The sequence below is a fragment of the Diadema antillarum genome, unplaced genomic scaffold (genome assembly GCF_040938485.1).
Source record: "Diadema antillarum isolate AM-2024a unplaced genomic scaffold, OU_Dant_1.0 scf00000203, whole genome shotgun sequence".
NCBI classification, from domain to species: domain Eukaryota; kingdom Metazoa; phylum Echinodermata; class Echinoidea; order Diadematoida; family Diadematidae; genus Diadema; species Diadema antillarum.
The window spans coordinates 778,082-791,148 of NW_027271092.1; the positions used below are offsets into that span (position 1 = coordinate 778,082).

Consider the following 13,067-nt stretch of genomic DNA (forward strand, 5'->3'; position numbering starts at 1 on the left):
ATACGTGTTAAAACGTTTTAATCACAGGATAATTGTATTCAACGAGGCAGACAAGATCAGTTGGGCGTCGTCTTAATCATAATGATTGTGTCCTTTGATCGACATGGATATTGTATAGTCCTTCACTTTCCTTTTTGTTTGATAGAGGATGAACGCCAAAAATAATCGCACAAACTAACACATTTAGCACATAGGAATCAACACGCCCTGATAAATGGTGTTGACATTTTCAGTCAAGAATGTAACAACGGACACTGTCTATGGTTTATGGCAGGTTCACCCTTATCAAATAGAAAGCTCCATTCTTCACACGAGGCAAATGTAACGCTTTTAAAAGATTAGCAATCATACTTCGGAAAGAGAGGGAAAAGCAAATTCGACCTTTGTCCGAGATATTGAATTCCGCGTGTTTTAGGATAAACATTGCCCCTGAATCCAAAGTGTTTTCCTTGTTCAGGTCACTACTATGCACACTCCGACTCGGGAAGAAATCGTACTACACAGCCAGGGGCGGATCCAGGGAGGACTGCAACCGGCGCACGCCCCCCCCCCTTTATTTTTTGTTGAAACAAAAGAAATAAAAAGAAAAAAATGGGGGGAAGGGTGCGTGCGCCCCCCCCCCTTTATTTTTGTAAACGCGCCCCCTCTTTACGAAATTCCTGGATCCGCCCCTGACAGCACTATGTTGATACCAACCAGCCACTCAATCAATGTTCCCATATAATGGACATATTAACATTTCGGCTTGCAATGCGTGTTTTCCTGTAGAACGAAATGAGGGCGGTACCATGCAGGTGAAAATATCATAGGTGAACATGCTAGAAATAAACATGTCATCAGACGTATCAGAAGCCAGGGGATTTTTAACAGAATCAGCCAAACGTTCATATTTAACTGCTTATGTTTGCTGTATAGGCCTCTGATTTTGATTCGATATTAAAACTGTGCTTGGAGAAGATTATAGCATGGGCCCTTATAGAATAAATAGAACATCAATACCTCTTATAATAGCACAACCGCTGACTTTTTACTGCTGACATTAATACCTTTGACGGTTTTACCGGTGGCACTCTATATAGCCTGTGCCTTATCTATATACAGTATGCCCTCCCAAAATTTACAATCGGATTTTCGCATTAATAACTTTTAAAATAATTGAACAATCTGAATGCTATTTCAGAGAATGAAACTGTAACTTCTTGCCTACATTTTGCAGAAAACCCCATTCAATTTGGTTATGCGATCACAGAGAAATGTGGATCGTAACAGTTGTAAAGTTCGTCATGGGTCCGCTTTTTCCAAGTTCAGCACTTGGATGATCTTGGAACTGTGAACACAATGGGCATACACTGGAGGGAAAGGATTCCTGATATGCTCTACAAAGATCCTCATTTCTCTCTGACCACTGAACATTTCTTGAGCTGCAGTCCCTATGAATATTCAAATGAGTGAGTTGATGATGTCATATTCATACCCTCAAACATTTTCATGTACGTTATAAATTGAAATCGAAAAAAATAATTTTTTAGCTAATACAAGTAAAAACGTGTTCCCATACCAAGATATATCTGAGTTAATAATTTTTTTTAAATTTTATATCTATACAGCCGAAATATGAGATATTTGTCATTTCTGTACATGAAATGAATATGAAATTGTGAGAGCATGACATCGTCAACTTGCTGATTTGAATGTATAGAGAATAAGTTTACTTCAAATGCAGAGCATTCAAGTTCATTTCTATATTCGCCATTAATTTCAGAGCGTTGGAATTCATATCATTCATGTTCAATGTAGTCACAGATGTGTCAAGATGTATATTACACGTCTTGCAATGGAAATGAAGTACAAAGTTGTATTATAGGCCTACATACATTATGTTTCAGTGCATATCCCCCATTCCATCTTTTGAATTTGGCTCTAAAAAGAATTAAAAAATCGTGAATTAAGTCATGCATGGTTTTCAAATACATTTTCCACAATTCCACAATTTCTCGCAGGGGCTTGAAAAATTATCAAAATCTTATAATCCATAATGCTGTGATCCATTAAACAAGTTTTGGGAAGAGAGCAGCTGGAAACGTGCGACAATCGAACAATCATAAATCCACAGTATTTAGACCCTTATATGGGTATTGAGCTACAAGTGTTACAGATGTCTGAGGTCTCTTTTGCAATAGGAAAGCTGAACAAGTGAGAACAGCTCAGCTGTTCGCCTCGAATCACGAATCCGTGCGCTTGTGGGTGTATACAGGGCTGTGTAAGGTACAGCTGAGGAATGTGTTAAAAACAGATTGGGGTAGTTAGCATCTCCGAAACGAAGGTTCGAAAAGTGTGCTGTCTATACATCACAACTCGGATACATCTGTGCATCATCACGGTCCCTCCAGGAGACAGTGGAATATCATGTCTAGGAGTAGCACAGTGCTATAAACTGGAGAAACTGTTAAAATCACCTGCTTTTCGTGAAGTCAAGAGCTTGAATAGCGCGCCATTTATTACCCTGGAAGCCGGGCGGACGTGCAATACAGAACTCGAGTGAGTTGTCTCACCTCCCTGCTCGAGTCGAGTTCTGTGAGTTCTGTGACGTGCAAGCGTTGTTCACGTGCCTGGGTTATAGTTTTCCACATCCATGTACGACAAGATAGCGGATTCGCGCTATATGCACCTCGACTGTGCGTTATGTAGCTAGCGCATATGCAGACGACAGGAATATTGGGACGTTGTATATAATCTCATCAAAGTTCAGTGTTGCTGGATGGTATCTGTTCTCTTTCTTATCAGTTATCGCCATTTTTCTTCTGATCGATGTTGATAGCTCGACGTTCTGCATTATTCTCATCCGTCCTAGTATCTGGATAAGTTTAGTGAGTATGGAAAGAACATATTCAGAAAGTTCGGCTTGGATCGAGATCCAGCAGAAAACCTTCACTAACTGGGTTAACGAACAGTTGAGACCTATCGACAAGAAAGTGGAAGATCTCCGGACAGACTTTGAGGATGGCCTGTTGTTGATTGCTCTGATGGAAGCGCTCATTGCGTCCCGGGGTTTGCCCGTGTATAAGAAGAAGACGAGTTACAGTAAAAATCCCAAATTACGGGTGCAGAAAATGGAAAATGTCTCACACGCCCTCCACATGATGGAAAGAGCAGGAATTAAGATGGTCAATGTTGGTAAGTGTTTCATCATTCACCTGGGAATTGCATGAACTTTCTTGAAAATTAAACTTGTGTGTCATAGTTTCTGTAACGTTAGATAGCTGGAGTCTTCACATATCATCAGTCTCAGGTATTTTCATACCAAGTTAGGACCAACAGAATAAAATTAAAGTTAATGAACGGGAGGTGGAAGCTTCATCATTGAATGGAGCTCTACAAATTTAAAGGTATGTATTAGTGTATTTTTTATTTTTATTTTGTTTTTTTACAAAATACTTCTGTAAGCCTAGATGTTCTTGTGAAACTGATGGCAATGCATATAGCTGAGGTGTAATCATAGAAGGTGATCATATAGATCAGCAACTCAGAGATTTCATAAAAAGTTATAAAAAAATATATGTTTTTTTTTAAATAATGATTTAGCAAAAACAACCCTTCTCCCCATTATTTGAAGTTTTATGGTGGTATTGTGATTTTTAAAAACAAAAGTGCATCTAAAATTTGTAAATCCATGTCCAAAAGAGGTGGATTGAATACCGTATGGTTGATGTGCTAAATGTGACCAGACTTGAAGTTGTAGGTATAAATGCATATAATGGGTCAATGTGAAGATTTTTGCAGATCTATGATGATCACCTCATAATCTAATTTTGCATGTAAGTTCTTTGGACTGATATGAAGCTGTTTCATCAAAATTTCATTATTTCATATACTATTTCTTATTTCTGTTATTCTGTTTGAACAGTTATTTAAATCCAGCTATGGAATTGCGCTTCAGTATTTGGCCATGGTATCTTGACCACATTTCAATGATCCTTTTCCCATTTCGTCTCACTTTTGGCCATCTACCATAGGGAGCAAGTGGATGGGTTAATTAATTGCATGGTGTTTCTATCTTGACAAAGGCAATGTTCAAAGACAGTGCAAAAATTAACCAATAGTTTGATAAGGGTTGCAAGATAAATGGACTTTAGATGGAGCTTCATACACCTTGTAAATCAACCATTTGGTAGTGATGAGTAATCATGGAATGATGCAAGTTAAGTGCTCCACGCATGCTGGACCAATGCACAAAAATTCCACTGTTGCGCACGTCACCCACGTCTGATGATTTTGTCATTTGTTATAAAAGGGTTAGCATTATCTTAATGGAATTGATAAATGATTGTGGGTTTCAACAGCATTAGAGGAAAAGAATTGCTAATAATAACGGCACCATACAATTTTGAATTATACAAAATATGTATGATTTTCAGTGGAGAAACTACTTCAAGACACATTCAAGAGTGAACTCTTCAGCACATTCCTATCCAGGAAAGTTGAGAGAACAGGAATCAATTAAAAACACATTTACAATACTGATACATACTGGAGATATCAACCTGCACAGTATAGCTGTTTTTGTCTACTATCGAATTTTATAAAAAGTTAACATAAATGTTTAAAAGAGGAGATTTTGTGAAGTAGTAGGACCACTGGTAAGTCACTGCATAAGTTGGGTAATACCAATTAGAAATTATACTCTGAATATTCAACAAACAAGATAAATGTCTATCTTAAGGGTATAAACTTGAAATTTGGTCATAAATGTGAAACTAAACAAGCCACTGTTAACCGATGACCTTTACATTTGAATGTTCACATTCATAACATCAAGTTAAAATGTACATTGCTGAGAAACAATGCATGCTAATTACTATGAATGTTTTGCAAGACAAAGGAATGCAGATTTGATGACATTTCACAGAAAAAGGAGTGGAGTGTCATTTTCATCATGCCTCATTATGGTATACATAGAAGGTGCTTGACATATTAAAGTGGTGGTCTAATCTCCCAGTAGCTCAGGGCCAGTAAATATTTATGTCGCGCTACCAGAGAAAGAAGTTAATGTTAAGTCCTGATATAAATATTTGTACATATTGATCTGCATGCAGTCTACAGTCTGTGTTCAGCTGTGCTTAACCCATTGAGGACTAGTCTTTGAGTTCATTTTCAGGCAAGCGTCTATGGGCAATGCGTGTTGTAGCAAAATTAAACCGTCCTCAACAGGTTAAAAATAATATCACCAGTAGAGGAGATCCTGCCATATGCTGGTGTAGGATAGAAAATGCCAGACAAAGGAGTATTGTTTCAGCATGATTTATTCTCATATTATTCTTTATTAATTTTATTGATCTATGGCATTGAAGTGTGTAAGACATGTAACACCATTATATTGTGCAGCACAGTGTGCTATTAGTGTATCTGACCTTATTACAGTGATAAATATGATGACTGATGTTGGAGGGAATGGACAAAATAAGCCATCAAAGTACACGTAGTCTGGGATGGTTTAGGGCGGGTATGAGTCTTTAGACAAAGCTATGGGACTTAGACCTACTGCCTACCTGAAATAGTATAAGGACAAGTTCACCTTTGCAATGTGGACTGTGTATATGCAGCAATATTAGCAGAACACATCAGTGAAAGTTTGAGGAATATCGGACAATCTGTTCAAATATATGAATTTTTAAAGTTTTTGCACAGTCACTGATACTGGACAAGAAGACTACTATAGCTTGTGATGTCACATGTGTAGAACGATATAAAGAGAACATAAGTAAAATTCAACATGTCAGTAACAAGTATCACTCTTTTTTTCAAAAAATGAAATTTTGTGGAATTTTCATTTTTTTTCTTATTTCATTCTATGCACATGACATCATCCACCTTAAAGGACAAGTTCACCTTCATAAACATAAGGATTGAGAGAATGTAGCAATATTAGTAGAACACATCATTGAAAGTTTGAGGAAAATCAGACAATCCGTTCAAAAGTTATGAATTTTTAAAGTTTTTTTGCAGTACCCGCTGGATGAGAAGACTACTGCAGTGTATGAATAACTTAGATGTCACATGCGTACAACAATATAAGGAAAATATAAAGAGAATTTCACAAAATTCCATCTTTTGAAAAAAGTACACATTCCCCTGACTCGTTACCGATAAATGTTATGGGTAATATTATTCCCCCTGCCTTTAGAAAGAGGCAAGTCAATTGCTCTTTTATTATGCGAAAAAAGTGAAAATATGTTGAATTTTCTTTTATATTTTCTTTATACTGTTGTACGCATATGACTCACAAGCTGTAGTAGTCTCCTCATCCAGCGGTTCCAACACAAAAATTTAAAAAATTCATAACTTTTGCATCGATTGTCCAATTTTCCTCAAACTTTCACTGATGTGTTCTACTAATATTGTTGCATTTTCTCAATCCTTATGTTTATGAAGGTGAACTTGTCCTTTAATAGACTTCTCAGCCAGCAGTGACTGCGAAAAAACTTTAAAAATTCATCTTTTGAACAGATTGTCCGATATTCTTCAAACTTTTTCTGCATTCACTCGATCCACATGCATATAAAAAGTGAACCTTTAAAACTCTGAGGTTAGAGCATTCTATTTATACTCTATATATTCAAAACAACAGATTATATCATAATCTCTGAGGATCATATATGATATGTGAGTAAGATTCCTTTAATAAGAATAATCCATACTGTTAACTTCAACTTTCAATTTTCATTGGTAGCCATTTTTCTTTTTTGCATCACAAATGAACCCACAACTAATCTTACAGAGCTTCCTTATTTTACATACGAGCTACATAATATGCATATTGTAGATCTGTACATATGTATAGTACTATTGTTGTTTGTGCATATTTCACAGCTTCAATGTCTTTGAAAAATATTGTTCTCATGGGAAAAACAATTATTAAATGGTTGGTTTGGTTTGGTTTTATTTCTGCATATTTCTTTCTCCAAATACAATTACAAATGAAAACAAAATGATACAGAGTATGCAAAAAAGGAGAGTAAAACATACAAATCAATACAAGAATTGTCAATTTCATAACAACATCATCTCTAATAACATGAATTAAAGCAACTTGTTAAGGCATACTGTATTCGTATGTGAACAAAGGAGAAATGAATACAGGGGACCCTCATCACTAAGAAGAGCTTGACAGCTTGATGAGACCTTATGATAATATATACAACAATAAAAAATTACATGACAATTACAAGAATAACAAATAACATGACAAAGTACAAATGGTCTAATATCACTTTGAGGATCATATGTATCTGAGTAGTGTTAGACTAACTATGAAATATGTACCATGTCTGCATACAATCCATCCAGTATTTTATGAAACATTTAAAGAGTCTTTAATGTTTTTGTTTATGCATATAAACACTTTAGATTAAAGTAGCAGAAGCTGTGTTGCTAAAAACAATTGAGAAAGGCAAAAGTGTTTCTAGCCTAGTAAAAATGACTCGTCAACACTGATGTTTCTGGACACATTTATATTACCTTTTTTTTTGTTTCCATCCCAGAGTGAACTTGAGCCGTTTTAAATGGGTATATGCTGTATTAACCTGTTATTTTCGCAAGGATGTAATTTTTGCGAATTTCGCGAATCACGGTTTGATCGCAAATTTAGCAACACACCAAAATGTAGCTTTGTGCTAGGTTAATAATGCATTTATGATAGCGTTGGTGTCAATTCGCGAAAACAGCATCTCGCGAAAATGGCTGTGACCTCTGCATGCACGAAAATATGTGAACGCGAAAATAACATGTTTCGCGGAGCGAAGCGGTTTTGATTCTGGTTAGGAAAATTTGCGTCATTGGTAATTTGAAGACACCATAGACGACATGCGCAGTGAGTGAAAGTTGTCATTTGTCACGTTTCGCGCAGTTTTTAATTGTGCCATTCAGTTAGTTAGCAGCTGACCGTTCCAACGTGAAGACTGGTCGCGTCATGGGATGCGAATGCTGACTCGTCCGTTTCTGCAGAAGACTCATGCAAGTCAAGTTTAGTCCCGCTACAGGAGTAAGTAAATACCGGAAAATGTGAAATGAACATTAAAAACTGAAAGAAAGCAAATAAGTGTATGCTTGAGCGAACTTATGAACTCATTTGAACTCAGTTACAGTATTGAATTTGTTGCATGCGTACTGGTGAGTTGCAACGTGGTACGTACATGGTTATACAGGTATTGCACGTGAACAGTAGTGCATGTTCATGTAATGCACGTTCATGTCAAGGCATGTAATGCCGGGAATTTATGAACTATGTGTAATGTCATTTCATCAACCTGATGTGGTGGTTGTGTGAAGATACAGTTGTGACAGAAATTGACATTAAGACAGATTTAGAGAGTTACATAAATGTCGATAATGGTTTAAAGAGACAAAGCTGTTGGTGAATAGAGTTGATAGTGGGAAAAGGTCACCACACGTTAATAGGTTCTTTGTGTATGATTTATCGACATGCATCAATGTGGGTGTTTGTATTGCAAGACAAATTGCAAGGTAATTATAGAACTGTGTTAAATGACAGCAGTTCGTACAGTGTTTGTAGCGCCTAAAGTGGAATCTCAAGTGTAAGAATCTACTCAGTGGTGTACTGTGAGGTTTAATTTGCATTTCTTGAGTAGAATCCATGGTATGGAGGTAACAATGTTGAGTGTACAATGGTGCTAAGCGAATACAGAAATGCAGGTTGTAGATTTGTTTAAGGTGTTACATTGAGTACGGTATATTCAGCATCAATTACCGAGCTCAAAGTGAGATTATGAGTGTCTACAGTACAATCAGAGTGTAGATGCAAGTGATGTTTGACAGAAGAATAAGTACAGGTAGTTTGACTTATACATAATGTAAGTTATGTTTCATATCCGTATGATTTGTGACTGCAAGTGTATGAAGCAAAGTCACTGAGAGTTAAAGGGTGTTAACACGTGTTGTATTTGTACAAAATTACATGTTTGTGCAGAAGTACAAATTAGACAGGATATGCACAATACAACTAAGTACAGTGCAAGAGTGCCAAATAAAGTGCTCAGATTAATCTGCATGTGTACAAAGTAAATGAGCACAATGAGCCAGTGTATTATATATTATACAAAGCTGTTCTTTCAGTAAGACAGAAAGAATCTGTAATTTTGGCATGCAAGGGTTGTAGCAAATTCCTACATACATCTAGCATACATCTAGCATACAAGTGTCGTAGTAAATTCCAAGCATTCAATGTGCATGTTCAATTGATACTCCCCACAATGTATGTATGTAACAGAAACATGATGGTTTATTAGTTGCTTTTCAATATGTGACAGGTATAAATCCAGGTGAAGTGTACATGTACAATACACGTACAATATACTATGAAGGTAATAAGAGACAGTGACAACAAGAGAAGTCTTTGAGTCTATATCATATGCATGTCAGGCAATGTAAAGATTTAATCATATACAAGTGTATAATGTACAAGACGTGCATGAATAATGTACATGTGATTCAGAAGTCCAAGTTCAGTGTACAAGGCATGCCTGAGTATTACATGTGATTCACATGTCCAAGTTACTGCATGTGTATTAGCAACAAGACGCTAATAGTTTCTTTGTTTTACGGTTTTGATCTATTCACAGATCGAATAAACAAGCTTCACGGCTTAACTATCTCAATCCACGGCTGGGCTAAACTCGGGTTCCATTCTTCAACTATTCATAACAGCTTGTACAGTTTATAGTTTCTCTGTCAAAACATATTTGAAGGCATGAATGAATACAAATCACAAGCAATGCTGGTAACTTCAAGTACAGTTGTGTGATATTGATTTATTGTATTGTCATTGCTCAGTAATTCATGGTAATCGAGTATAACAATGAAAGCCAAAAACAATAATTTGTATTCAAATGCTTTCTGTCAAGCAATTCTGAGGCCTCTTTTACAAGAAATTAATAGAAACTTTAGAAATGAAGGCCATTCACAAACGAATATTGCTTTTTAAATCACAAATTCAACTCTACTTTATTTGCTGCAATTCATACAGTGCCAGCAGAATTTAGCATTCAGTGGGCTACCCCATTAAAACATTTAAATTTCCCACAAGAAATAAAATTGGGCCAATTTGTTTGCATTACTGTGCAGATTATTGCAACAGATTTTTTTTCCCCCACATAAGAATTATTTGTTTTGCCAAGGCTTAATGTCAAAATTCAAGCCACAGAGTCCTTTTCCATGAGTCGTGTAAATGAGCCTCATTCAAGCCCTGTGTATATTTATACCCGACTTCATGACAGAGCAAATTGACTTACTCGGGTATTATCACAACAAAAGGCTTAAATTGATGACAGACAGTTTATTTCTGTGACAAAAGAATTCAAACATTTGCTTTGGCTGTGGATTAGACCAGCACACACAATGACAACCACAGTGATTGAACAGAAAGAATTAAAGATAATCACAAGGTTAGGTCACAAAGAGCAAGAAGGTGACCAGATAGTATAATCGGGGAGGTCCCTTGTATCATGTACACCACAGTAGAGAATTATGAGGAATGTTGGAACTTTGGGCCCTAGCTGTTTCACTATCAGTATCATGGAACTCTTTTGAGCCAAACAATGAACCCAAAGTTTGGACAGGTTCAGATCAGATGTAGTTGTGACATTTAAAACATTTATAAACATTTAAAATGTATTTTAGAATGTGGCTAGGTGGGCATGCTATATTGTTCCCAAGTGGCTCTGCAGTGAAAATTCATTCGTAACTTCTGAGGACTGATTGATTCCAAAATCTACCCTAAGATTAGTTGAATTGAACTCAGGACTGATTTTTGAGCTACAGCTCTACTTGTATAGCTTAGGAGTATCCAACACTCCTGTGGTGCTACATGTATGTGACAATTTTAGTTGATGTATCTTCTGATATCAAGTCTTGTCAAACAAGTCCATTGAAATTCCAGTGTGATGGCAATGTTTGAACTGCGACTGTGTTATGTCAGCAAATAAAGAAATCATAGAATGAGAAATAATAAATAAAGAGAGCCTGGAGGCAATATTAAGGAGCTAATCAGACTGAGTTTGTGTTAAATTTTTATGACTGTCATGAAAGTAGCACACCCCTTAAATCAGCAACTCATAATATTGACAAAGAGATAAATCTAAACATTCTCTTTATGATCAAAATGTCATAACCCTCAAGTGATAAGATCCCATCTGTCTTAAAGTGACAAGTAGTTGCCCTGGGAAAGATAAAAAATAGTGAAAGAAAAGTAATTGGAATGTGTTGGCACTAACTTGTTGTAAATGATCATACCTCTTTGCAACTGACTTACGCATGCTTTAACAGAAGAATAATGGACTGACTCTCCTATATGAGATTAATCAGTTGACATCGGAATGTCTTTATACTAAAGAGGACAAATTGTGACCCTGCACCTCAAAACAACCAAAAAGTCGCCAGACATGAATTTTTAGTTAAGACCATATTCTGAAAGAGCAGACTTTAAGCTTTAAAATGATGTATATTTCAAATCAAATGGACTCTCCTAACCTATCTAAATATTGGAAAGAAAGCACAAACCCAGGAAAAGTGTGAACTGAGAAAAGAGGCTCTGAAGTACAGTGTCTATTCAAGCGCTTAATCTTTACCAAACCGTGCTGGCTGTGCGATGAATGGGACAAAAAATAGGAAGTAAACCACCAGAGTAGCAACAATGAAGGGATTATCAGATTGAATTGAAATTAAACATGCCTCATTAACACATTCTGTCCATAATTAATGCCAACTTTCAAAGCAGTAGCACTATCCTTTCAAAAGTTATAAAAGTTGAAAGTGAAGAGTGTGGACAAGTTTTTTCAGAAATGAAAAAGGGACTCTAAAGACACACTATTTTACCAAAAATGTTCGAGATAAACTATAAAAAAAACATTTTTCTGCCCGTTTTATGATACCAAATTTTAGCATAATGTAAAAGAAGACCCACTCTTTCAGAAAATATGAAAAAGTCAAGTTCGGCTAGGTTGACCCATTTCACTTACTTTCAGTTCTCACGCAAAATCAGTGTGTGCGACTTTATGTTTGTTTTGAGGTGCACGGTCACAATTAATGTCCTATTGCCAGTAGCGTACTTGTCACCATGAGTTAATACTTAAATGTTATAAAATATCAGTTCCAAGAAAAGATATCAGTAAGTTGGACAAGAGAGATTTACAAAGAAATCATCCAAAAAGGGTCCCAAAAATGGTGGTGAAAATTGAAAATAGGAAAAAATATTTTGAGGTGTATTTGAAAACGTACTCAGTGATAATTTTGTTTTTGCATAAATGAAATCATATAAATGTTTCATTATAACATGGTCAAATGCTCAATGTTTCTGACTCAACGGTGATGAAGAGACTGATTTCTGATATTTATATTTTTCTGCTATTTGTAGACATTTAGTTTCACAGTCATTTATGATGAATTGTAAAGTAGACCAAATCAGTGCTAGCGTTGCAGGTATAATTTGTAATCTTTGCTTCAAAATAAATCCTAATCCCTTTTGAATCTTTTTATTAAACACCCAGTAGTATGCAAACCAACCAACACACACACACACACACACACACACACACACACACACACACACACACACTCACAGAAAATCTGAGTCACCATGTATAAAACATTGTTGTCACTAACGAAAGATATAGGAAATAATGCTGGTTTTCATGTCCTATAATAGCAGAATAACTACAAGTAATTTACATACGCCTGTTCACTTCTGCTAATACCTGTGATCTTTGATGTTTGGACGTAGACTTTTGCCACAGTCAAACTTGGCTTGCTTGATATCTGATATCCCGTCTGCATGTGGGGTCAAGTGCTTTGGATATGATGATAGTATTTCTGTAATTTGTCAACTTGAAAGTAGGAGTGGCAGCCTTTTTCATAGTAATCAGATGTCAAAGTCCACATTTTATCATGATTTTAGAATCGGTATTTATAGGGTACACCCATTGTCAGGAAGATGACTTTCAGTTTGTGTAAATTAGCACTTATTGCACTTCATTCTGAAGCAAATACCATCACAATTA

At 36.1% G+C, this 13,067-nt stretch overlaps 1 protein-coding gene across 1 annotated transcript in view; it reads left to right on the forward strand.

The window, feature by feature from the left end:
- The first annotated feature begins 2,582 nt into the window (after positions 1-2,582).
- Positions 2,583-13,067, forward strand: part of LOC139723956 (filamin-A-like) — a 62,363-nt gene continuing 51,878 nt past the window's right edge. The window contains exon 1 of the mRNA XM_071635156.1: positions 2,583-3,174. Coding sequence (XP_071491257.1) covers positions 2,874-3,174 — 301 coding nt within the window. The 5' untranslated portion in view covers positions 2,583-2,873. The remainder of the gene's footprint in view (positions 3,175-13,067) is intronic.